At 43.4% G+C, this 24,752-nt stretch overlaps 1 protein-coding gene across 2 annotated transcripts in view; it reads right to left on the bottom strand.

The window, feature by feature from the left end:
- Positions 1 to 24,453, bottom strand: part of AEBP2 (AE binding protein 2) — a 76,251-nt gene extending 51,798 nt beyond the window's left edge. The window contains exon 1 of one of the 2 annotated variants that reach the window (XM_062194903.1): positions 23,792 to 24,453. In XM_062194903.1, the coding sequence (XP_062050887.1) occupies positions 23,792 to 24,453 (662 nt within the window). Of the gene's footprint in view, positions 1 to 14,019; positions 14,122 to 23,791 lie in introns of those variants that run through there. The other variant, XM_062194904.1, reaches the window with a different exon arrangement.
- Between the last annotated feature and the right edge of the window lie 299 nt (positions 24,454 to 24,752).

Genomic DNA, 24,752 nt, shown 5'->3' with positions numbered 1-24,752 from the left:
AGAAGCTCCTGGCTCCTAGCTTCGGACTGTTCCAGCTCCAGCTATTGCGGCCATTTAGGGAGTGAACTAGCAGATGGAAGACCTCTGTCTGTAACTCTGCCTCACAAGTAAATAAATAAATCCTTTAAACAAACAAAAGTGCTTCAAAAAAGCCCAGGGACTGGCACAGTGGCGTAGTGGGTAAAGCCACCACCTGCAATGCCAGCATCCCATATGGGCACCAGTTTGTGTCCCAGTTGCTCTACTTCTGATCTAGCTCCCTGCTAATGGCCTGGGAAAAGAAAAGAAAATGGCTCAACTGTTTGGGCTTTTACCACCCACATGGGAGACCTGGATTAAGCTCCTGGCTTCAGCCTGGTCCAGCTCTGACTGTTAAAGTCATCTGAGGAGGGAACCAGTGGATGGTAATCTGTTTCTCTCTCCTCCCCCCCCCCACTCTCTAACTCCTTCAAACAAATAAATCTTTAAAAAAAAGCCCAAGAGGTAATGGAACTAAAACTTACCCAGGTTCAAAAATCCCATGCTTAGTTTTTTCCTAACACATGATTTCCACAAATTTTTTCAAGTAACCGCAAAGGGCACCCACACAGGTTCATGCACACAGAACCATCCACACCCACACATACATGCATGCCCCATGTCAACAGAGAAGCCCTAAGTTTAAAACAAAAAAAAAAAAAAAACATATATTGTTAGACATTCCAATGCAATATTCGAGGAGGGATGTAAAAAATTTATCACTTAACATTTATTCTTTGCCATAAGCTTTGTTTCACAAAAAAAAAATCTGGGGATAAGTATTTTGAACAGCAGTTAAGTCACTGCTTGAACACCCACATCTCATACTGAAATTTCAGGTTCAAGTCCTTCCTCTTCTGCTTCCATTACAGCATGCTATTTAATATGCACACTGTGAGATGAAAAATGATGGCTCAAACACTTGGGTCCCTGCAACCCACAAGGGGTACATGGATAGAATCCCAGCTACTAGCTCTGTCCTGACCTACATCCGGCTGTTGCAGACATTTGGGGAGTGAACCAGGATAGAAAATCTCTCTCCATCTCTGCCTTTCAACTGAAAACAATGAAAATTTTTACAAACTACCTGGCAGACTAAGAGATTTTTACTCCAGCAGCTTCTAGATATATGATTTTATTAAAAATAAATGGTTCCCTTAGGGCCAATATTGTGATGCAACAGAGATAAGCCGTGGCACAAGCTGGCATACCACAGTGGAGCTCTGATTCAAGTCCTGACTCCTCTGCTTCTACTCTTGTCCCCTGCCATTGCACCTGGGAAAGCAGTCGAGGATGACTAACGTGTGTGGCCCCCTGCAATCCACTTAAGAGATATAGATGGAATTCTACACTCCTGACTTTGGCTTGGCCCAGCCCCAGCCATTGTGGACATCTGGGTAGTGAAGCAACAGATGGAAGACCTCTCTCCCCATCTTTTACTGCCTTTGAAATACATAAATAATCTTTTTAATAAAACCGTTTCCTCTGGGAAGTTAAAGGCGACTCACTCATTTACCCAAGAACAGTCCCATCTTAGAGAACACAAATTACCTCCAGGCCAATATCTGCTTTGGTGGCTGACAGGGCTGTCAACACTGAGAACATCATAAAGATAATTTTGTGAAATGACAAGGCACAGCAGCAAAAGAAGCAATACACAGATATTTATAGTATTTTGCAAAGGATAAAACTATGGTCTTAACATAACCAAGTTACAGGGCTGGTGTGGTCATGGAACAGCAAGTTAAGCTGCTACCTACAAGGCTGGCATTAAATATGTGTGATGATTCTAGTCCCAGCTGCTCCAGTTTCAATCCAGCTCCCTGCTAATGTGCCTGGGAAAGCAGCAGAGGGTGGCTCAAGTGCTTGGGTCCCTGTACCCACAGGGGAGACTCAGATGGAGTTCCAGGCTCTTTACTTCAGCCTGGTCCAGTCCTGGATGCTGCAACTACTTGGTGAGTGAGCCAGCAGTTGGAAGATTGATCTCTCTCTCTCTCGCTCGCTCGCTCTCTCTCTCTCTAACTCTGCCTTTCAAATAAATAACTAAATCTTATTAAAAAAAAGAAAAGTAAGAAAAGTTCACTGATGCACATCTATAGAAACCTTCAAGAAACTACCACTTGCTAAGCAGGGGCACATTATCAAAACATCCAATACTTGGGGAAGAGTGGGTTAAACCACCACTGGAGATGCTGGCATTCCTAACAGAGCACTGCTTTGAGTCCAGGATGCTCTCCTTCTAAGCCAGCTTTCTGCTAAGGTGCTTGGGTAGGCAGCAGTGACAGCCCAAGTACTTAGGCCCCTGCACACACATGGGAGACCTGGAAGAAGTTCCTAGCTCCTAGCTTTGATCAGCTCAGCTCCAGCCATTGCAGCCATTTGGGAAGTGAACCAGCAGAGATGGAAGACCTTTCTCTCCGTCTCTCCCTCTCTCTGTAACTCTACCTCTCAAATAAATAAATTTTTAAATGCATTATATGTGCTATGTGTAACTGATTTTTTCTGTTTGTTTCGTTTTTACTTTTACCTATTCGTTAGAAAGGCAAAGACAAAGATAAACAGCTCCCACTTGTTGATTCACTCCTCAGATGCCTATAACAGCCGGGTCTGGGCCAGGTCAAAGCCAGGAGCCTTCAACTCCATTCAGGTCACCCATGTGGGTGGGTGCAGGGTCCCAAACACTTGAGCCAACTTGCACAACTTTCCCAAGTGGGTGGCAGAGATCCAACTTCTTGGGCCATCACCTACCATTTCCCAGAGTGCACATTAACAAGAAGCTAGAATAGGAAGCAGAGACAAGACTCAAACCCAGGCAATCTAACATGGGATGATGGTGGTGCCAAGCATCATCTTAAACCACTATGCCAAATGCCCACTCTGATTTTAATTTTCAATTAAATGTTTACTTATTTATTTTTATTTTTCAAAGGTTGAGTGACATACACACACAAAAAAAGCTATCTGCCATCCCCTGGTTTACTCTTTAAATGCTCACAACAGCTGGGGCCAGACCAGGCTAAAGCCAGAAGCCAGAAACTCCATCCACGTATCCTATGTGGGTGGCAGTGACCCAGGTACTTCAGCCATCATCTGGTTGCCTTCCAGCATGCACATTAGCAAGAAGCTGAATTGGAAGCACAGGCAAACTCAAAACCAGGCATTTTAATATGAGATGCGGGCATCCCAAACAGTTAAGCAACTCACCGTACCAGAATGCCTGTCTCTAATTTTTAATTAATAAATATCAATCTCAATTTCAAATCCTGTAAAAGTGATAAATACAACCCACATAAATAAAACCTCTTTGGTTTATTCAAAAGTATTTTAAAAAGCTTTTTTGAGATGTGATTCATGTTCCTCAATAATATTTAGAAAGCAAGGAAGTTCTAAAACCATAAAGTTTGTGAAATATTCATCTTGCCAATAGCTGGAATAAAAGCTTAAATGTCCCCTGAAATAGACTGGAAAAAGTATGTTTCTGACCTACCTGGAGTATTTTTATGCTAGTCTGAGGTTAATTATTGGAATGTGAAACTCAAAGTGTAGGGGCAGCCCAATAGCCAGATACTTTCTCAGTTATGTCTGGAAATTCTCTTGTGTTTTCGATTTTCCTTGGTAACTCTGGGTCTCTCTCATCTTCTCCCTGTCTCACAGAAGTAGTTAGTTCTTTCTAGGCTGCTAAAACTTCCACTTTTAAAGGAGGATTGAGAACCGGGATGGGAAAAGGCAATATAGTATATAATCTAAAATCAAGAGTGTGTGTGTGTGTGTGTGTATATATATATACTCTTGGGACCAGCGCTGTGGCATAGTGGGTAAAAGCAGCCGCCTACAGTGCCGGCATTCTATATGGGCTACTCCACTTCCAATCCAACTCTCTGTTATTGCCTGGGAAAGCAGTGGAAAACAGCCCAAGTCCTTGGGCCCCTGTACCCATGTGGGAAACCTGGAAGAAACTCCTGGTTCCTAGCTTCGGATTGGCTCAGTTCTGGCCACTGTGGCCATCTGGGGAGTGAACCAGCGGATGGAAGACCTTTCTCTCTTTCTCTCTGCCTCTGCCTCTCTGTAATTCTGCCTTTCAAATAAATCTTAAAAGAAAAAAAAGTATATTTACTCTCAGCATGAAAAGTAAAGTAATGAAAATATATGAATTTCAGCATTTACTATAAACATGTCACTGATTAGGAAGGCTGCAGCTCTGCACTGGTGTTTCCCTCACCACAATTTAGGTCTTCTTATAGCCAGTCATGTAAAATTATGTCTGTAAATCACACACCTTATGTCTTAACCAATCAAATGTCTTCCAAGAAGACTTGGTTACTTGCTGCATGCTCTCCTCACCTGTAGTTCTAGTCAGCAGCACAGTAAAAATTAGAGGGCTGACATAAAACAATATTAATTTGAGGCAGGTAACTGGCAGTTAAGGCACCAGTTAGTATGCCTGCATCCCATTCACAATGCCCAGGATCCAAACTTGGCTTTGGCTCCTGACTCCAATCTCCTGCTAGCACAGACTCTGTGAGGCAGAGGTAAGGATTCAAGCAGCTGGGTTCCTGTCACCCACAAGGGAAGATCTGGATTGCTTTCCTGTCTCATAGCTTTGCCTCCAATTTTGGCCCTGGGCTGTGCAGTCACTCAGAGGTATAAAGCAGCAGATGGGAATCTGCTGTGTCTTACTTTCTCTAAATCTCTCTCTCTCTCCCCAACTCTCTGCGGCCCCTCACCCACTCTCACATCCTTCTCATAAAAATAAAAACTTGTGGCTTAACAGGCTAATCCTCCGCCTTGCGGCGCCGGCACACCGGGTTCTAGTCCCGGTTGGGGCGCCAGATTCTATCCCGGTTGCCCCTCTCCAGGCCAGCTCTCTGCTGTGGCCCGGGAAGGCAGTAGAGGATGGCCCAAGTGCTTGGGCCCTGCACCCGCATGGGAGACCAGGAGAAGCACCTGGCTCCTGCCTTCAGATCAGCGCGATACGCCGGCCGCAGCGGCCATTGGAGGGTGAACCAGTGGCAAAAAGGAAGACCTTTCTCTTTCTCTTTCTCTCTCTCTCTCTCTCTCTCTCTCACTATCCACTCTGCCTGTCAAAAAATAAATAAATAAATAAATAAATAAATAAATAAATAAATAAAAACTTTAAAATTTGTATTGGCATTTTAGTGATGAAGTGTAAGGTTCTGCCCATTTTTACATCTGTGATAGTAAGTAAAGACAACCATTTTGCTTTTCAAACAAAATCCCCTTTAACAGCTAGAGATTAGTAGAACTATGTGACATGTAGACAGAAAGACATTGTCCATACCCTCAAACCAATTCTAAAGAACAAGTATAACGTTTCAATATGAAACTCATCTAAAAAGTCTTTCTGTTCTGACTTTATAAACTATTTTGAACTCAAATAAATTCTGGAGCCAGTGCTGTGGCGTAGCGGATAAAGCTGCTGCCTGCAATGCCAGCATACCATGTGGGCTGCTCCACTTTCAATCCAGCTCTCCGCTAGGGCCTGAGAAGGTAGCAGCAGATGGCCCATGTGCTCAGGCCCCTGCACCACATGGGAAACCCAGAAGAAAACTCCTGGCTCCTGGCTTCAGATCAGTCCAGCTCTGACCATTGTGGCTATTTGGGGAGTGAACCAGCAGATGGAAGACCTCTCTCCCTCTCTGCCTCTGCGTAATTCTGCCTTTCAAATAAATAAATAAACATGTTTTTAAAAATTTTAATAAGATACTGTTTTTATCTGCCTTATACCTGAAGGTTTCATACAAAAATTCATTGGGGAGGGGGGGGGAGATCATAGTGCAGCTATCACCTGCGACACCAGCATCCCATATCAGAGCCACTTACAAGTCCCGACTACTCTACTTCCAATTCAGCTCCCTGGTAATGTGCTTGGAAAAGCAGCGGAAGATGGTCCAAGTACCTGGATCCTTGCCACCACATGGAACCCAGAACAGAGTTCCAGGCTTCTGACTTTGGCCTGGCCCAGTTCCAGCCATTGAAGCCATTTGGGGAGTGAACTAGCAGACAGAATTTCTCTTTATCTAGCTCTCCCTTTCTGTCACTCTGCCTTCAAATAAAATAAATCTTTAAAAAAAGAAGAAAAGGGCGAAGAAAGTTTAATCTACTACCATTATCTATGAATTTTTGACTGACTTATCACAATTGTTACCTATTTATGAGGTACTATATGATGTTTTGATACATGTATACATGTAGAATGATCAAATCAGGGTAATTAGCACATCTATCACTTTAAATGTTCTCATTTCTCAGTGGTGAGAACATTCAAAATCCTGTCTCCCAGCTTAATCATGCTGTTGTACAGCAAATATCAAACTCCTCCTATGTAACACTAACACTGTACCCTGTAAATTGTCTTTGGATTCTTCATTCTCTCAACAGACATCAAAATTTTCAACTACTAATTGTGAAATATAAAATACTGAACTATGTTACATATGAATTAAATGACAGAGAGGTAAAATGTATGATAAAGAATGTGGTAAAAAAAAAAAAAAAACACAGAATGATCACAGTGGCTAGCTACTTTCTTCAGAATCTGGAAAGTACTGATCTCAAATTCTACATAAAAACCTCCTCCTTAATCTCCCATAGATCAAAGCTGTTTAATTTTTATTCCACCAAAGGAAAACATACTCTTTAAGAAGTCTTCAGCTCAGTTTGTATTCTAATTATTATAAAACAAATTATTATAAAATACTCTAACATTCTAAGTTTTCAAGAATGGAACATAATCCTTCACATAGAATGCACAAGGTAAAATAAGACGTTAGAAAGATAAAAATTCTACTGCTTTCGAAAAAGAACATTTAGCAGATGGTCAGAGTTAGCAATCTAAACAAACTTCATAACTGATAATAAGCTTTGAATAAAAATATACACAGTTCCTTAAAGTATGTCTATAAAATTGTAGATAAATGTTACAGCTATATAGGAAAGATTCATAATCTTATGGTATAACAAAGTAAGTTATCATTTGGCTAACTATTTCAATAGATGTTCCTTTTGTCTGTAATAAAACTGCCACTCATTATTAGAAAGACTACACTATGTCTCTCCCATACTTAGTCAAAATTATTAGAGATTACAATCCAAAACTGAGCAAAGCACTTAAGAATCACCTCTGTCTTGAAAAATATGAAGACATATACCTGAGATTATACAAGAGTGAAAATTCTTTACCTGAGTTATCCATTCCTCATCTGTTAGTTGGAACAGACTATAACTACGTGCCCTGCTTACTCCAGGTTTGACAAAAGGCTTTAAAAGCTCAAAGTAGAGGCCAGAGCTGTGGCACAGTGGGTAAAGCCGCCGCCTGCAGTGCCAACATCCCATATGGGAACTGGTTCAAGACCCAGCTGCTCCACTTGAGATCCAGCTCTCTGCTACGGCCTGGGAAAGCAGTAGAAGATGGCCTAAGTCCTTGGGTCTCCCATATGGGAGACCTGGAAGGAGCTCCTGACTCCTAGCTTTGGATTGGTGCAGCTCTGGCCATTGTGACCTCTCTCTGCCTTTCTGTAACTCTGCATATCAAATAAATAAATAAATCTTTAAAAATTAATTTAAAAAGAGCTCAAAAACAAGAATCACTAAATTTACCTTTAAAAAAAAAAAAGAAAGAAAAAATCATGAACAGCCTGCCTTGCACATGTTATGACTTTCTCTTAAGGAAAAATGGGGATTATGTAACTTACTGTATCAAAATGTGTATCACATGGCCGGCACTGTGATATAGTGGATAAAGCCACCACTAGCAAAGGCCAGCACCCCATATGAGGGTTTTCTAAGTCCTGGCTGCTTTGCTTCTGATCCAACTCTCGTCAACGTGCCTGAGAAACCAGCAGAAGATGGCCTAAGTACCTGGGCCCCTGACACCTATGTGGGAGAAGCAGATGAAGTTCCAGGCTCCTGCCTTTGACCTGAGCCAGCTCCAGCCATTGAGGTAATTTGGGAAAATGAACCAGAGGATGGAAGATGCCTTTCCCTGTCACTCTGCCTTTCACATAAATAAATCTTTTACAAAACATTTTATCACAAAAGCTACTCTAAATCTGAATTCCTATTCTGCATAATAATAGCTAACACACAGTTTGTTCTATGTACTGTATTGTGTTATCTGCTTATTACAGACTGCTTCATGCCACTTTTCTTGCAATGTGGCATCAACAGGTGGGATCTGGAGCAGGCACTGTGGGGCAGCAGGTTAATCTGCTGCTTGACACCTATATTCCATACCAAGAGTACTCCGCTTCCAACCCAGATTCCTGATAATGCACATCCTGGGAGGCAGCAGGTACCTGAGGTTCAAGCACCTGAGTCCCTGTTAACCAGAAGATGAAAGATTTGTTTCATTCTTCCTTTCAACTAAAACTTGAAAAACAGGTGGGTCTGATATCATCCCTTGAATTTGAGCAGGCCTGAGACTACCGCAGAAGTGATGCTGCCAGACTTCCGAAACTGGGTCATAACAGGCAATTCAGTTTCAACCAGCCTCTCTTTGGGGACACACACTTGGGAGCCCTAAGCAGCAAGTAAGTAATCTGGATCCAACAAAGAATCATGTCACAAAGATCCTGTAAAGAATATACACAGAGCTGGAGAGAAAAGCATGAGAAGGTTTTTACTTTTCTAGCCCATAGATGTTTTCAGTCTTTCTAGCTCAGGCACCAGACTTAAGATATGCAGGAATTTCAAAACGGTTATAGAAAACATTATTAAATGTGACTTTAATGTGGAAAAACAACCTGAAATCCCGATTACAAAGGATTCCTCAAAAAAAGAGATGAAAAATATGTATTACACAAAAACTATGCATACATTCCAAAAATTTTTACTAGAATAAACACATTTTTCTTTAAATGTTTATTTATGTATTTGAAAGATAGAGAGCAACACAGAAAGATATCTCATCTAATGTCCAAAATATATAGGCCTGGAACAGGCAAGACAGGAGCCTGGAACTCCATTCCAGGGTGGCAGGGACACAAGTACTTGAGCCACAGTCTACTGTCACCCTGGATGGACATTAGCAAGAAGCTGGATCAGCAGCAGAGTAGCCAGGACTTTCTGGTATGGAACACAGGCATTCCAAGCAGCAATTTAAACTTCTACACCAAAATGCCCATCCGAAACTATATTTTAATTCCACTTTTCTACAAGCCTCTTCAACTACCCTTTACATGAGGTGTTAGTAAAGCCTTCCATCCTCATCCTTGAAGACATTCTACAAGTTGACACCAAGTACAACAGAAATGAGCAGACTCCAGTGAGCCCTGCCCAGACTGTAGATTCGTAAGCAAAATAAACAATGTCATTTTGAACCATGAGAAAGCATAAATCAACAGGTAGCCATGATAACCAGGACAATGCTACACATGTATTAACTCAGTTAATGCTTCCAACAGCTTCAGGAGTACCACTTACATCTTCATCTTATAAACAGAAACTAAAACACAAAATTTATGTGACCTGCCCAAAGTCAAATCAGTGCAAAAAGAGTAATGCCAAACAATTTAACTGCCACACTGCCATAAATAAACCTGAATGAGGTATTAAGGAACTGAGGAGCTGCCATTGTAGTGCAGCGGGTTAAGCCACCATGTGTGATACCCACACCCCAAATAAACACTGATCAGAGTCCCCGCTGCTCTACTTTCAATCCAACTCCCTGCCAATGAACCTGGGAAAGCAGAAGGCAGCACGAATATTTAGGCCTCTGGACCCACATGGGAGACCCAGATAAGAGTCCCTAGGCTCCTGGCTTTGGTCTGGCCCAACTCTGGTCAGTGTGGCCATTTGGGGAGTGAACCATCAAATGGAAAATCAATCTCAATCTCAATCTCTCTCTCTCATATCTGCCTCTCTGTAACTCTGCCTTTCAAATAAAGTAAAATCTTTCTTTTAAAAAAAAGGAACTAATGAAACAGTCTATTATATTCACCAAAATAACTGACACTGTTTTACCTAGTGTGCACACAAACAAAACTTTCTTTTGTACACCTATAGTGCATATACAGAAAAAAAAAAATTAACACCTACATAATTAAACTCCTTTGGGCAGTTTTCCTATTAAGATAAACTATTAAATTTAATTCCTATGAGTCAATTAGCTTCATTAAAAAATTAATTCAAGGTCAGTCACAGAAAGCAATATTGTCCTCATGTAAAAATTGTCCCAAATTTAAAACTTGAGCCCTTCAGTGTAACAATGTCAACCCAAAATACATCTTGATACATTCATTCCAGGGATAGAGGGTAGTCACTTTTTATTTATCAAGGAAAAAGTTATGAAACTGTTCTTAAACAAAATGAATGCATTTAGACCACGTTAGAATGCTTTAAGGCTGATGGGTTTTACTTTCCAAATTGCTTTAGTTCTGCAGCTTTTAGGTCTTTAAACTCAGAAACAATTAGGAAAAAAGTACAGACAAGCACCTATTTTGTTGTATGTGTTATACACATGTGGTTATAAATTCGTCAAATTTCCCTAAGGTCCTTCCAACTCACTTCAGGTGGAAGGAATTCTGCTCCCCTATGATCCAATTAATTTGTACTGTGAACTGCCCATAAACCTCTCAGAGTAAACTCCCAAACCAGGCTAGCCTTGCATACTGTAAAAGCACAGGTCTTTCAGTGACAAATTTAAGTAGGATTCTTTATGCAAATAAAATATATGGCTTTGTCAACTGAGATAATCATAAAAAATTAATTAGAGGCACACTAAAAATCATTAGGCAAAACCAAGATATTATTACTATTACTGTAATTACAAGCTACTATCACTATAATTTAAAAAGCTAAAATGGATTTTTCTAATCAAGAAAAAGACTAGTGTCTATCCCCACAATTATTTCTCTGGATAAAGACAAAAGATTTTTCTCCCCAATACCCAGAAGTGTTGACTAAATTGGCCAAAAGGGACTTTATGCAATAATGATGAAATACAGTCTATGGAAAACAAGTAGGCTATGTTCTTTTACCACCACTATGTACTGTGCACATCACTTTAAATTTGTTTCTCATCTCAACTCTATAGCTTTTTCCAATTATTCCACCCACATTTTTCAGCCAGCTTAAGATTAAGAGATCAGCAAACAATTATCTCCAAAAAGACTGTTAATAGTAGAAACGTTCTATTTCACTACAATTACACCATACGGAGCCATCTTTTACCTCCTTAAAAATATTTCCAGACAAATGTGTATAAGCAGAGATGGAACGTTAAAAAAAAAAAAAAAATCTGCTAACAAAGTATTACTCCCATTTTACAAGGCAATTTTATTTATTTGAAGGGTTTTTAAGTTTAAAAAAAAATTATTTTATCAGATGATTTCAGTATACTTGTTTCCAATAATATCTCAAAAGCCGGGCTGGCGCCTTAGCTCACTTGGTTAATCCTCCGCCTGCGGTGCCGGCATCCCATATGGGCGCTGGGTTCTAGTCCCAGTTGCTCCTCTTCTAGTCCAGCTCTGCTGTGGCCCAGGAGGGCAACGGAGGATGGCCCAAGTGTTTGGGCCCTGCACCCACATGGGAGACCAGGAGGAAGCACCTGGTTCCTGGCTTCGGACTGGTGCAGCACCGGCCATAGTGGCCACTTGGGGGGTGAACCAATGGAAGGAAGACTTTTCTCTCTGTCTATCTCTACCTGTCAAATAAAAAAAAAAAAAAAAAACTCAAAAGCCATATTCAAGTAAGTAATATACAAAATGAATTTTAAACCAAAAACTTGGGGTGAGTGGGTAACACACAGTCAAGTCACCACTGAATATGCCCACATGCCTATATCAGAGTGCCTAAATCATGTCCTGGCTGCTTCTCTTCTGATCTAGCTTCAGCTTAATGCTCTTCATGGGAGGCAGCAGATGCTGGCTCAAGGACTTAGGTTCCTGCCTGGCCCAGCCCAGGTAGTTGTAGGCATTTGGGGAGTGGACTAGTAGATGTGTTCTCTCTGCCTGTCAAATAAAATTTAAATTTTTTTCTTTAACAATAAATTTTTTAAAATCCTATTGCTGACTCACCTACTCACTACTTTAAAAAGTAAAAAATGGGAATTGGCACGGTGTAGTGAGTAAAGCCACCTCCTGCAATGCCCAACATCCCATATGGATACCAGTTTATGTCACAAATGCTCCACTTCCAATTCAGCTCCCTGCCAATACACCTGGGAAAGCAGCAGAGGATGGCCCAAGTCTGTGGGCCCCTATAACCACATGGGAGACCTGGAAGAGGCTCCTGGCTTCTGCCTGGCCCAGCCCTCACCATGCAGCCCCCTGGGGAGTAAATTAGTGGATGGGAGGTCTCTGTTTCTCCCTCTCTCTCTGTAACTCTTTCAAATAAATAAATAAATCTTTAAAAAAATACAAAAATGACCAAAAAATTTATAAAGCAGAAATAGACTAGTAAATGATATTCCTGAAAAATACTAATATCATTCAAAGATCTTGGTGTTTTCTCTAATTTGCAACATTCATCTTTCTAGGACATTGAAATATAAATGAAAGCCAGAAAGCAAGTCAGGGACTTGAAAAGTATTGAGATTAAAGAAGTAAAACCTCAAGCGGCGCCACGGCTCAGTAGGCTAACCCTCTGCCTTGCGGCGCCAGCACACCGGGTTCTAGTCCCAGTCAGGGCGCCGGATTCTGTCCCGGTTGCCCCTCTTCCAGGCCAGCTCTCTGCTATGGCCTGGGAGTGCAGTGGAGGATGGCCCAAGTGCTTGGGCCCTGCACCCCATGGGAGACCAGGAGAAGCACCTGGCTCCTGCCTTCAGATCAGCATGGTGCGCCGGCCGCGGTGGCCATTGGAGTGTGAACCAATGGCAAAAAGAAGACCTTTCTCTCTGTGTCTACTCTGCCTGTTAAAAAAAAAAAAAAAATCCAAAGATTCTATTCTCCGAAAGACTAAATAGCTACAACACTCCACAACTAACTTTTGTATTTCACAGTCTTTAGGAGGGATCTAGGCTACATTCTAACCCTTCCTCTATTAAAAATGAAGATGATGGGACCGGCATTGTGGCATAGCAGGATAAGCCAGCATCCATATGGCACCAGTTCAAGAACAGGTGCTCCACTTCCAATCCAGCTCCCTGTTAATGTGCCTGGGAAAGCAGCAGAAGACGGTCCAGGTGCTTGGGCCCCCGCACCCACATGGCAGACCTGGATGAAGTTCCTGGCTTCTAGCTTCAGACTGGCCCAGCCCTGGCCGTTGCAGCCATTTGGGGAGTGCACCAGCAGATGGAATATATCTCTTTCTCTCCCTTTCTCTGTAACTTTTTTTTTTTTTTTTGGGGGGGGGGGGGGGAGGCAGAGTGGACAGTGAGAGAAACAGAGAGAAAGGTCTTCCTTTTGCTGTTGGTTCACCTTCCAATGGCCGCTGCGGCCGGCGCACCATGCTGATCTGAAGGCAGGAGCCAGGTGCTTCTCCTGGTCTCCCATGTGGGTGCAGGGCCCAAGCACTTGGGCCATCCTCCACTGCCTTCCCGGGCCACAGCACAGAGCTGGCCTGGAAGAGGAGCAACTTCGACAGAATCCGGCGCCCCGACCAGGACTAGAACCCGGTGTGCCAGCACCGCAAGGCAGAGGATTAGCCTACTGAACCACGGTGCCGGCCATTTCTCTGTAACTCTTTAAAAAATAATAAAAAACATGAAGATAAGGCTCGGAAATGTAAACGAGCTCATATACCTAGGTTACTCCACACAAAACAAGTTGACCATTTCTGGGTACTCAAAAGAGTTGAATGCAGGATTTCAAAGACATTTGTACACTCCTGTTCATAACAGCATTAAAGCTCAAACTTGGAAGCAATCCAAGCGACCACCAATAAATGAATAAATAAGCAAAATGTGCTATAGATACAGTAGAATTGTATTCAGCCTTAAAAAGGAAATTCTGGCATATTTTAACATGGATGAACCTTGAGGACATGATACTCAATGAAAATGAACCAGTCACAAAAAGACAAAAGCTGTGCAATTCCACTTACATGAGGTACTTAATATAAGAATGGCTCTCTTCGTTTCCTGTAACCACGCTAACACTGACAAAAAAAAAAAAAAAATACACATTGGGTACTTCCACGTTCAGTTCAATCCAACCAACTCCTGAGTTATTGAGTACAGCCAGTGCATTAGATGAGTGTGATAGGAAGTTCTGGCAGTCCAAGGATAAATAAGACAGGATCTTTAATTTTAGAAGTATTATAGCCTGGGGAGACAGAACAAACATGTATTTCAAAACAATCCCATAAATATGAAAGAGAAATATGGTGATTTTTGAACCTACAAGAACTCAATTTAAAGTATCCTTGCTATCCTAGATGGAGCAAGGCTGCAGTGATCAATATCCTGACTCTGTCCAAAGGATAGAATACATTATCTATTTGACTTAGTACTTGGAGGACTTGCCAAGTTTAGAACAGAATCTTCACATGTGAACTCCAAATTACTTTGTATTTTTGTGTCAAAACCCCCCATTTTTAAGAAAAAGAATCAATCTGAGTTCCACGAAAATTAAATGATTTGCCAAAGTTCTTGCAGGCAGTTTGACAACAGTATTGATCACGTATTCTCATGAGAATACTCTTTCCACCATGACCCCATACATGAGAAATGTGTAGAGAATGAGAAATGGGAGAATAAAGGACTCTGAATTAAATATAGCCCTTGGCCCTTCATACAGGCCAGCCCTTAATCCTAACACTGAAACTCTGCTCCTCTTTTACAGATAAGAAAGCAACTTCTGAAAAGCTAAATTACAGTAACCTAAGGCTTTCTGTCCCAAAAGCTCATGCTGTCACTACTCAATGTTCTTTAATTTAGCTATTTTAACGATGGCTGTATCTAGAAAAATAAGGCAAACTAATGTTCCAATGAAATCCTCAGGAAAAAAAACTGTATTCAGAAATAATATCATGGTTTCATATACAGCTCCAAGAGAAGGGCTTTCACTTTCCTTTGATTTGGCTTCCAAATCAAAGTTTTGTCACTGTAACAAATACTGGAGAGCATCTACATAAGGAGGTTTATTTCAGCTTACAGTTACGTAGGTTCATATTCCAAGACAGGATGGCCCCATTGGTCTCATATCTGACAAAGGCAGTGGATGGTGGAACTCACCCAGAGAAAGGATCACATGGCAATCAAAGAGAGCGGGTAGGCCCAGCTCAGGCTTACATAATTAACCCTCTTTGAGATTACCTTCCCAGGGCATGACCTCAATGACATAAGGTCTTTCCAGTAGGCCCAACTCCTAAATGCCATAATTGGATCAAGTCTCTTCCATACCCTCAACTTACAGTTTCAGGGACTAAACATCTGCAGGCATGTCCAAACCACAGCACCAAGCACTAAAACTCTCCCTCCCCTCCCCCACACTCTACTCTGGCTTGAATTACTTCAGTTCACACCTGTACTACTCCTATTATCTAACTAGTCTTCAATTCCCAAACTTTTCTTCTCTAACTTTACCACATAATAATCTTCCTGCAATATGTGAGTTCCATCATTCATCAAAACACATTTAAGAAAACCATAAATGTATGCCAGGTACTACAAAGAGAACACCAATCAAGACAGACAAGGCTTCCATTCTCAGACAACACAAAATCTAGAAGAACACAATTACTGAAATGGTATTAAGGACAATGAAGAACTTGGGAGTACCAGCAGTATGTTTATCAACCGGGAGCAGAGTGCCCCAGAAAACACTTTACACAGGAGTTCAGGAGATGCAAAGCACTGTGATTCAAAAGCCTGTGTTGAAAGAGATGTGTACACTGTGTCAGCAAAAAGGACCCACTTTAGCCTTCAATTCCTACTTCCCAGTTCTAGTGTAGATCCTCAGACCTCGGTAAGAAGTCCCCTCAATATGCTTAGCTCATTCTTGCCAATATATTTTAATCAGGCTTTCTAGAATTCTCTCTTCACCACTCACCTAACACTAAAATGCAATTCCCTCTCAATTCCACCCAATCTTTAGTCACTGACTATACAATATTCTCCAGTTCTAATTTTAAAATTCTGTGTCACAAGTTACAGGAAACAAAAGACAGAAAATAAGGCAATTATTACCTTAGACTTCTCATTAAAAACTAAGTATCTGGGGAGGTACCATCTCATTTCTTTCCTATCACTAAATAGGGCACCATACTAACCATTAATTTTTTTTAAACATACAAACATCACACCTACCCATGCCTCAAACTGCCCATTTAGTTCTAAGGCCAGTAGAATTATTTTAAAAATACACTCATAAAAATGAACATGTGGCTGGCGCCGTGGCTTAACAGGCTAATCCTCCACCTTGCAGCGCCGGCACACCGGGTTCTAGTCCCGTTCAGGGCACCGGATTCTATCCTGGTTGCCCCTCTTCCAGGCCAGCTCTCTGCTGTGGCCGGGGAAGGCAGTGGAGGATGGCCCAAGTGCTTGGGCCCTGCACCCGCATGGGAGACCAGGAGAAGCACCTGGCTCCTGGCTTCGGATCAGCGAGATGTGCCAGCCGCAGCGGCCATTGGAGGGTGAACCAGCGGCAAAAAGGAAGACCTTTCTCTCTGTCTCTCTCTCTCTCACTAGCTACTCTGCCTGTCCAAAAAAAAAAAAAAAAAATGAACATGTGGCAGGGGCAGCTCCGTGGCGCAGTCGGGTTAATCCTCCACCTCTAGCACCAGCATCCCATATGGGCGCCGGTTCGAGTCCCGGCTGCTCTTCTTCCAATCCCGCTCTCTGCTATGGCCTGGGAAAGTAGAAAGATGGCCCAAGTCCTTGGGCCCCTGCAACCACATGGGAGACCAGGAATAAGCACCTGGCTCCTGGCTTCAGATCGCCACAACTCCAGTCATTGCAGCCATTTGGGAAGTGAACCAAGGGAGGAAGACCTTTCTCTCTCTCTCCTTCTCACTGTCTGTAACTCTACCTCTCAAATAAATAAAATCTTTTTTTAAAAAAATGAACATGTGGCTAGATCAAAGAAAATTTCCTTATCATTACTGGAAAATATATTCCAAAGTTTTTTTTATTAATAACTGATTTACTAAAAAGAACTCTTTTAGCCTAGTGATAAAGATGCCTGTGTCCTGCATCAGAGTGAATGGGTTCTCTTCTTTGCTCGAGCTCCTGACTCTAGCTTCCTGCTAATGCAGACCTTGGGAGACAGCAGTAATGACTTGGAGTGGGTTCTTTCTATCCACGTGGGAGAGTTCTGGGGTCCCAGTTTTAGCGTAACCCAACTCCAGCTGTTAAGAGCATTTGGAGGGCCGGCGCCATGGCTCAACAGGCTAATCCTCTGCTTAGCGGCGCCGGCACACCGGGTTCTAGTCCCAGTCAGGGCGCCGATTTTGTCCCAGTTACTCCTCTTCCAGTCCAGCTCTCTGCTGTGGCCCGGGAAGGCAGTGGAGGATGGCCCAAGTGCTTGGGCCCTGCACCCCATGGGAGACCAGGAGAAGCACCTGGCTCCTGGCTTCGGATCAGCACGATGCACCGGCCAGGAGTGGCCATTGGAGGGTGAACCAACGGAAAAAAGGAAGACCTTTCTCTCTGTCTCTCTCTCTCACTATCCACTCTGCCTGTCAAAAAGAAAAAAAAAAAAACATACTACAGATAGATCTGAACTGTATCCTTTGACTCCACATTACTAGCTCTTTGTACTACAATATTTTCTATAACCCTCCATCCATAGAACAGAGCCAGAAGGGAGAAGGGGAAAGAACATGAGAATTAAAATGACAAAGAAATTAAAACCAACTTTACGGAAGGTCATGAAAGCATTCATTGTGGTAACATGAAAGGTTTTAAAGGGTTGTCTCAGGCAACAAAAATTTGAAGTAATGCTGGAGTATCAGAGAATATGACTTAGAGGAAAAATAGGAATCATTTATCTGTGAAGTAAAAATCTATGACAGGGAATACCTAGGTATATTTAGGTGGTAGGCGGGCAGTGTGGCTTCCTCCTACCTACTCTCTCTAGATTACCTTCTCTGGGGGAAGCTAGCTGCCATACCATGAGGAAACACACACACAGGGCTCTACAAAGACACTTGAGTTCAGGAGACAACTGAGGCCTCCTGCCCAGATCTACATAAATGAGCCATCCTGGAACAGCATCTCCCATTTCCATCAAGCCTTCAGGTGATTGCAGCGACAGCCAACATCTTCACTAAAACTTCACGAACGCTGAGGCTTAAGTTTGTCAAATATTGGGGAAATTTGTTACCCAGCCAAAAATAACACAACAGAGGCCAGCACTGTGACACAGCAATGCTGCCTGCAACACTGGCATCCCGTATCAGTGCTGATTTATGTCCCTGCTGCTCCACTTCAGGTCCAGCTCCCTGCTAATGTACTAGGAAAAGCAGTTGGGGATGGCCTAAGTACTTGGGCCCCTATTACTCTTGTGGGAGACCCAGAAGAAGCTCCTGGCTCCCTGCCTTCTGCCTGGCCCAGTCCCAGTCATTGCAGCCATCTGGGGAGTAAACCAGAGGACAGAAGATCTCTCTTTTTCTTGTCTCTCCCACTCTCTTTTTCAAATAAAAATAATTAAAAATAATACAACAGATAGGGTAAGAAATCTAACTCTTCACAGTTAGACATTTTCTGCTAGGAGTTGTGGCAAAACCCACAACTGGGAATTAGAAATCATAACAGTAATATGCAGGATGAAGTGGGAAGCATTTTTGTCCTCCTACCTCCCATAATATCCAGTAAAAAGTCCCATACAGAGTTAACACCTGTTTTGGGTAGCAACTTAGCTACACACAGGATTCCCTAACTGAACCAACAAAACAGTCTGTTTCTTAAAAGTAAAATGGCTCCTTAGAACCTCTCCATGTAAGTTCGACCTTGAAATCTACAGTTCTATTGTTTCTCTGTTTCAGTTTTAGGATAGAACACTTCAACAGAGTACTACAACATGTCATCTATGAAAACTGAGACCTAACAAAAGCTCTTTTCCCTAAAGTTCATCAAAATAAAAAAGTAGCAGGGAAGGGATCCTGGGAGCTGGCATCTGGCACAGTGGTTAAGACACTACCTTAGTATGCCCATATCCCATCCCACATCACAGTGCCTGGATGTGAGGTCAGCCTCAACTTTGTTCCCAGCTTCCTGCTATTTGGTCCCTGCCATCCACGTGGAAGACCCGAGGGAGTTCTGGGCTCCTGGTTTCAGGCTGGCCAAGCATTGGCTTTGTATTTGAAGATACCCTTCCCCTCTCACCCTATCTCCATCTTTCTCTGCCACTCAAAAAAAAACAAACATCAGAAGAAAAATATATAATACAAAAAAGCAGTATTACATAGAGCGGCTTCAGAGTTCCTAGTGTAAGGGAGTTCCACTATAAAATAGGAACACAAAATATTGTATCACACGAAAGTATTTTATCGTTGGGGCTGGTGTTGTGGTGCCATGGTTAAGCCACCACTTAAGATGCCGCCTCCCATGTGAGCACCACCAGCTTCTGGCTAATGTGCCTGGGAAAGCAGCAAAGATGTCCCCAAGTACGTGAGCCCCTGCTAGCCACATGGGAGACCCAGATGAGAGTTCCAGGCTCCTGGCTTCTGCCTGGCACAGCCCTCTGCCATTGCAGCCACTTGGAGAGTGAACCAGAGAATGGAAGATATCTCCCATCTCCCTCCCCCACCAACTCTGCCTTTCAAATCAATCTTTAAAAAAAGTATTTTATTTTCTGCAACCATAAAGATCCTTAATAAGTCTTGATGATAAACCTCAAGAAACAAGTATTTCTCTGATTTAAATATTTAGCCTCTACACTAGGCAAAAATCTCCCCAATCAAACAAATGGGAAACTGGGTAATATGTCAGTTTTCTCAATGCCAAAGCAATCTTGCCTAATACCTTAAAATCTGCAACTCACAGGGCTGGGAAGCCAAACACTAATATGCCCTCTCCCATCACCTTCACCCTTTCACACAGGCTTTTTCCTTGACACCTGGGTTTATGCAAAAAGGTCAATAAAGTGGATAAAAGTGATCTCAGCTTTTTCAAGATAAGTCATGACATATTCTAGAAAAGCGTAAGATAAAGACAAATAACCACAAAATAGAAGCCATCACTAATTCACTACATAGATAAGAAATTAAGGTAGTACTTTCATGTATAATCTGACTCAACAGACAGGTAAGATGTAGACTAAAAAACTTTATAGACATTAAGTCCTAAAACTCTATAAAAATTTACTACCTGGAATTTGAAACCATGTCATATTTTCTTGGCATTGATAAAGGAGGATGTTCTGTACAACTGTGGCATTCTCAAATACGCAACAAGTATTTAACTTTTTAATATTTTAAAATTTGTTTAATTTAAAAGGCAGAGTCATAGTCATGGGGGAAGAGGGGATCTTTCATCCACTGGTTCACTCTCCAAATGGCTGCAACGACCAGAGCTGGGCCAAATTGAAGCCAGGAGCCAAGAGCTTCTTCTGGGTCTCCCACACAGGTGCAGAGGCCCAAGGACTTGGGCCATCTTCTACTGCTTTCCCAGGCCATAACTGGATCGGAAGTGGAGCATCCGGGACTCAAATCGGCGCCCATATGGGATGCCGGCACCGCAGGCAGCAGCTGGCTTTACCCATGATGCCACAGCACAAGCCCCATTAACCTTTTTTAATTTTTTAAAGGTTATTTTCACTTCATCTGAAAGGCAGCGAAATAAGGGCAAAAGGGGATGGATCTTCCATCCTACGGTTCACTCACCCAAATGGCCAAAATAACCAGTCCTGGACCAGGCTGAAGCCTGCAGGGATCCAAGTACTTGAACCATCATCTGCAGTCTCCCACAATGCGCGTAAGCAGAAAGCTGAATCAGAGACTGAGCAGCTGTGACTAGAATACAGGCACTCCACTATGCCATGTGCGAATCTTAACTACGGCACCAAATGCCCACCCCTCTTAAACTCTTTAAATGACAGATATAATATTGGAAAACAGAAATAAAAAGGAAATGATGGTTTAAAACACGTTTTGAAACTTTTTCAAAGTTAGTCTAGGAAATTGGCCTGCAACATGTTAACTTTTTAAAAGTACTTAAAGCTTAAGTTGAACGTCAAAGAAAAGCTAGATTTTAATGGTCTCATACAGCTAAACATTTCTCCCAAAGAAAATCCTATCTGTATTATAACCAAAGTAGAAGTAAAATTGCATGCCAATTTTTAAGATTTTCTAAATTTACTAATATAAACTTGCTTACAAACTTATACTGGTTTTGAATAAACTTTCTCCTGGGGACAATGAGCAACTTTTTTGTGCCAAGTGTCATTCAATTTTAAAAATTAGTTCCTTTTCATCACCCAACACTTCTAATACATGTTTGTAAATGACAAAGGTCACAAACTATCTAATTTTTTGTATTTAATCATTTTTAAAAGTAGTACTAAAAATAAAGAACACTTAACTTTGATTTCAACAAATTCTAAACCATATCAGATAAATTCAAAAGTACAACATTATCTCAAAATGACAGAAAAACTAAATATGCATTCTAACGGTTTTGATAATGGAATTACTTTAACAAAAATACCTCAAATTTTTTAAAAAGCATCTTAAAACTAAAATATTCAATCAGTCACAAAAATAGACTTCCTGCTATGAAATCAACCTATCAAATCCACAAACACTGCTGTAATCTCAAGGATAGTTTATAAAAATTATGGAGCCTTTCCAAACGTAAGGGGGGAAAAAAATTAAAGCTTGTTAACAAGGAAGTTATTTCAGAACTGAGATTATGAAGACAACAAAGCAGTTTCATAAGCAAGGCTTTCATACAGCTGACAATATCACCCTGAAACACAATTACTACATTCTGTAATCTCAAGAAAACCAGTACGCTTATTTGGACCTCTGAGACCAGTTTCTTAACTCCTTACTCTCAGAATTCTTGTATGATGAAAAATTACATCAAGTTCAAGTAAGTATAATAAATAGCAAATGAAACCAAAACTCCACATCTTGAAATATTACTTAATCAATAATTCATGGTCTCCTGAAGGGACGTAGTGGACAGACTGCTAACTAAAGCAAAACAAAACTCTAACACACAACACTTCTCATTTAAGGTGAATTATCCTAACGCTTGTGAAACGGACATCACAAGGGACTTGAGAACATTTGTTCAGATCCAGCTCCACCATTTCCACCTTACATTTACTCTGAGTAAATCATCCAAGTTGCTTCTACATCTGTTAAATAGTAGTCAAAAATAACACCTATCCTACAAGAAATTGTGAGAATGAAAGGAAGACATTTAAACCACGCACTGTTAGGCAAGCATGTGCCCGTGTATATACTGGATTAGATGCTCACTGTATAAACTTAACACAAACTTTAAAATACATATTGTTACTAATGGAAGAGGATATAGGAAAACAATAAATGGCAGATGCTTCACGGTTCAGTTTGCATCAACTGTTAAGTTTTTATTAAAGATGTCCTCCTTCCTACCCATACCTATACAGTTCAGCACAATTTTCCTAAGGTCTGTACAGTCTATTTTACTGCAGCGAGGATATTTTTCTAACTAGATGCTAAAAACAGAATTTAAGATTAATGTTCAAAATATTCCAGCTCTTGTATTCCTAGAAGCATATAAATCTCAGTGTTCACTTTCATCAATTAAAAATCAAAATTCCTAGAACTTTAGAAAGAGCTTTTAAATAAAAATCACTACTAACTTAAAATTTCTGCTTGTCAAAACATTAGCATGGTCAAAATAATTGCTATTATACTTTAGAAGCAATATAAGCAAAAAGTGAGTTCCAAAAAAAGTACATCAAAACCAACTAGTTTCAAGTTTTCCAGAGATCGAAAATAAAGGTAGCAACAATCGAAAAATATACTAAAATAAATCCCTTAAATGTCCCTAAAAAGAAGGAGGGAGGGCATATTGTTAAGTCTCCACTCTAACAAGCTTTAGGAAAGTAACACTAATTCCTTCAGAGACTTCCCCGATACAAGACTTTAAATATCTAAAAATCACTGCATTGCTACATAATTAAGATTTTAAGCCACACACTAATGCTGTACCACTGATTCCAACTCTCTAATTCTGCAAAGTTATTTTAAAGGAAATCAATCCACTACTCGTTCCCACAATGATTTATACGTGTTTTAAACTTTCTCTCCGGTTTGATAACAAAACAAACAGGAGAAAAAGACTAAAATCACGCTGGAGACCACATTCCCGACTAGCAATGAGGGATTGGGGAAAGCAATCGTTACAGATAAAAGAATAGTCTATTTCTTTTTCTCTTTTTTTTAAGTAGAGCCAAGTGCCAGCCGGGGTCTCCCGGCTGGACAAGGAAGTTCTGCCGAACCCGGGCGAGACCAGCCATGTTGGAGAAGCGTTTGTCAACGCGGGGTGACAAGTGCTGCCCAGCACGGCCCGACGAGGCTGACCTTGCCGGCCCGGCGCGCCTCAGGGCCCTCTTCGGTTCCGCCCGCCGCCCCGGGCCCGGCCGGGGGTCGCCTCCGAGGGAGAGCCGCGCTCAGGTCCGAGCGCCGCGGCGAGCCGAGGGGAAGAGGGCGGGGAAAGCGCCGAGTCGGGGGGAGACGGCTGCGGAGTTGGAGCTGCTCGCCGCGGCGAGGAGAGGGGCGCGGCGCCGCGCGGCGTCGGCGGCCGCCAGGGATTTCCGAGACCAGAACCTGGGGGAGGGGCCGCGAATTCGGGGTCCGGAGGTGAGCGGGCGCCCGCCGAGGGGCCCGGGAGCTGCAGCGGGGGGAAGGGAAGGGGCCGCGGCGCGGCACTGACCTGTCCTCCGAGTCCATGCGGCTCAGAGGCTCCCCGTCCGACGACATCTCCAGGCTGCCTCGCCGGCCCCCGGAGGTCGCGCTGCTTCCGCCTCCCCCGGTCCCGTAGCCCTCGTCGCCGCCGCTGGAGACGACGCTGCTGCTACTGCTGCCGCCCCCGCCGCCGCCCTGGCTGCCCCGCAGTCCCTTGGGCTCCTCCAGGCCCTCCTTGCCGTCCCCATCCCCGCTGCTGCTGCTGGCGGCACCGGGGCTCAGCGAGCGCGTCTCGTCGCTGCTGCTCCCGCCGCTGCTGCCCACCAGGCTCTCGGCGCTGCTCTCCTCCTCGCCCCCGCCGCTGCTGCTGCTCTCGTCCTCCTCCTCCTCCTCCTCCTCGTCCTCGTCCTCGTCCTCCCCAGCCTGGCTGGCGCTCTCGGGGCTCGGCTCCGACATCGTCTCCGCCTCGCCGCCCCCCACTCCGCCGCCGCCGCCGCCCCCGCCGCCGCCGTTCAGCAGCAGCGCCGCCACCGCCTCGGCCTCGACCTCCTCCTCCTCCTCCTCGTCCTCCTCCTCCTCCTCGGGGGGCTCAGCCCGGCCCCGCGCCGCCGGCCCTGGGCTGCCGGGGGGCAGAGGGCTCAGGCGGGAGAGCTCCTCCAGGTCGGCCATGTCGGTGATAGCGGCGGCCATGGCGGCGCCTGCTCCTCCTCCTCCTCCTCCTCCTCCCCGCTGCCGCCGCCGCCGCCGCCGCCTCCCTCTCTCGACTCGCGCTCGCTCGCTCGCCCCCTCCCCAACGCCCAAAACTCCGCGGCCGCCGCTGCAGAGCAGGAGGAGGGCTCGCGGGCTGCGTCAGCCTGCACACGCGCTACGGAGCCCGCGCGGGGACAGCGCGCACTCACGCGGAGCCGGCTGCGCGCCTGCGCGGCGGCCCCAATGGCGCCGCCCCCGGCTGCGCGGGCCGCGCCCCCCGCGCGGGCCCGGCCGGCCGC

This window comes from Lepus europaeus, chromosome 6, assembly GCF_033115175.1.
Source record: "Lepus europaeus isolate LE1 chromosome 6, mLepTim1.pri, whole genome shotgun sequence".
NCBI classification, from domain to species: Eukaryota; Metazoa; Chordata; class Mammalia; order Lagomorpha; family Leporidae; genus Lepus; species Lepus europaeus.
Note: the sequence above shows the minus strand (reverse complement) of the source record. Positions and strands in the feature narration are given on the sequence as shown.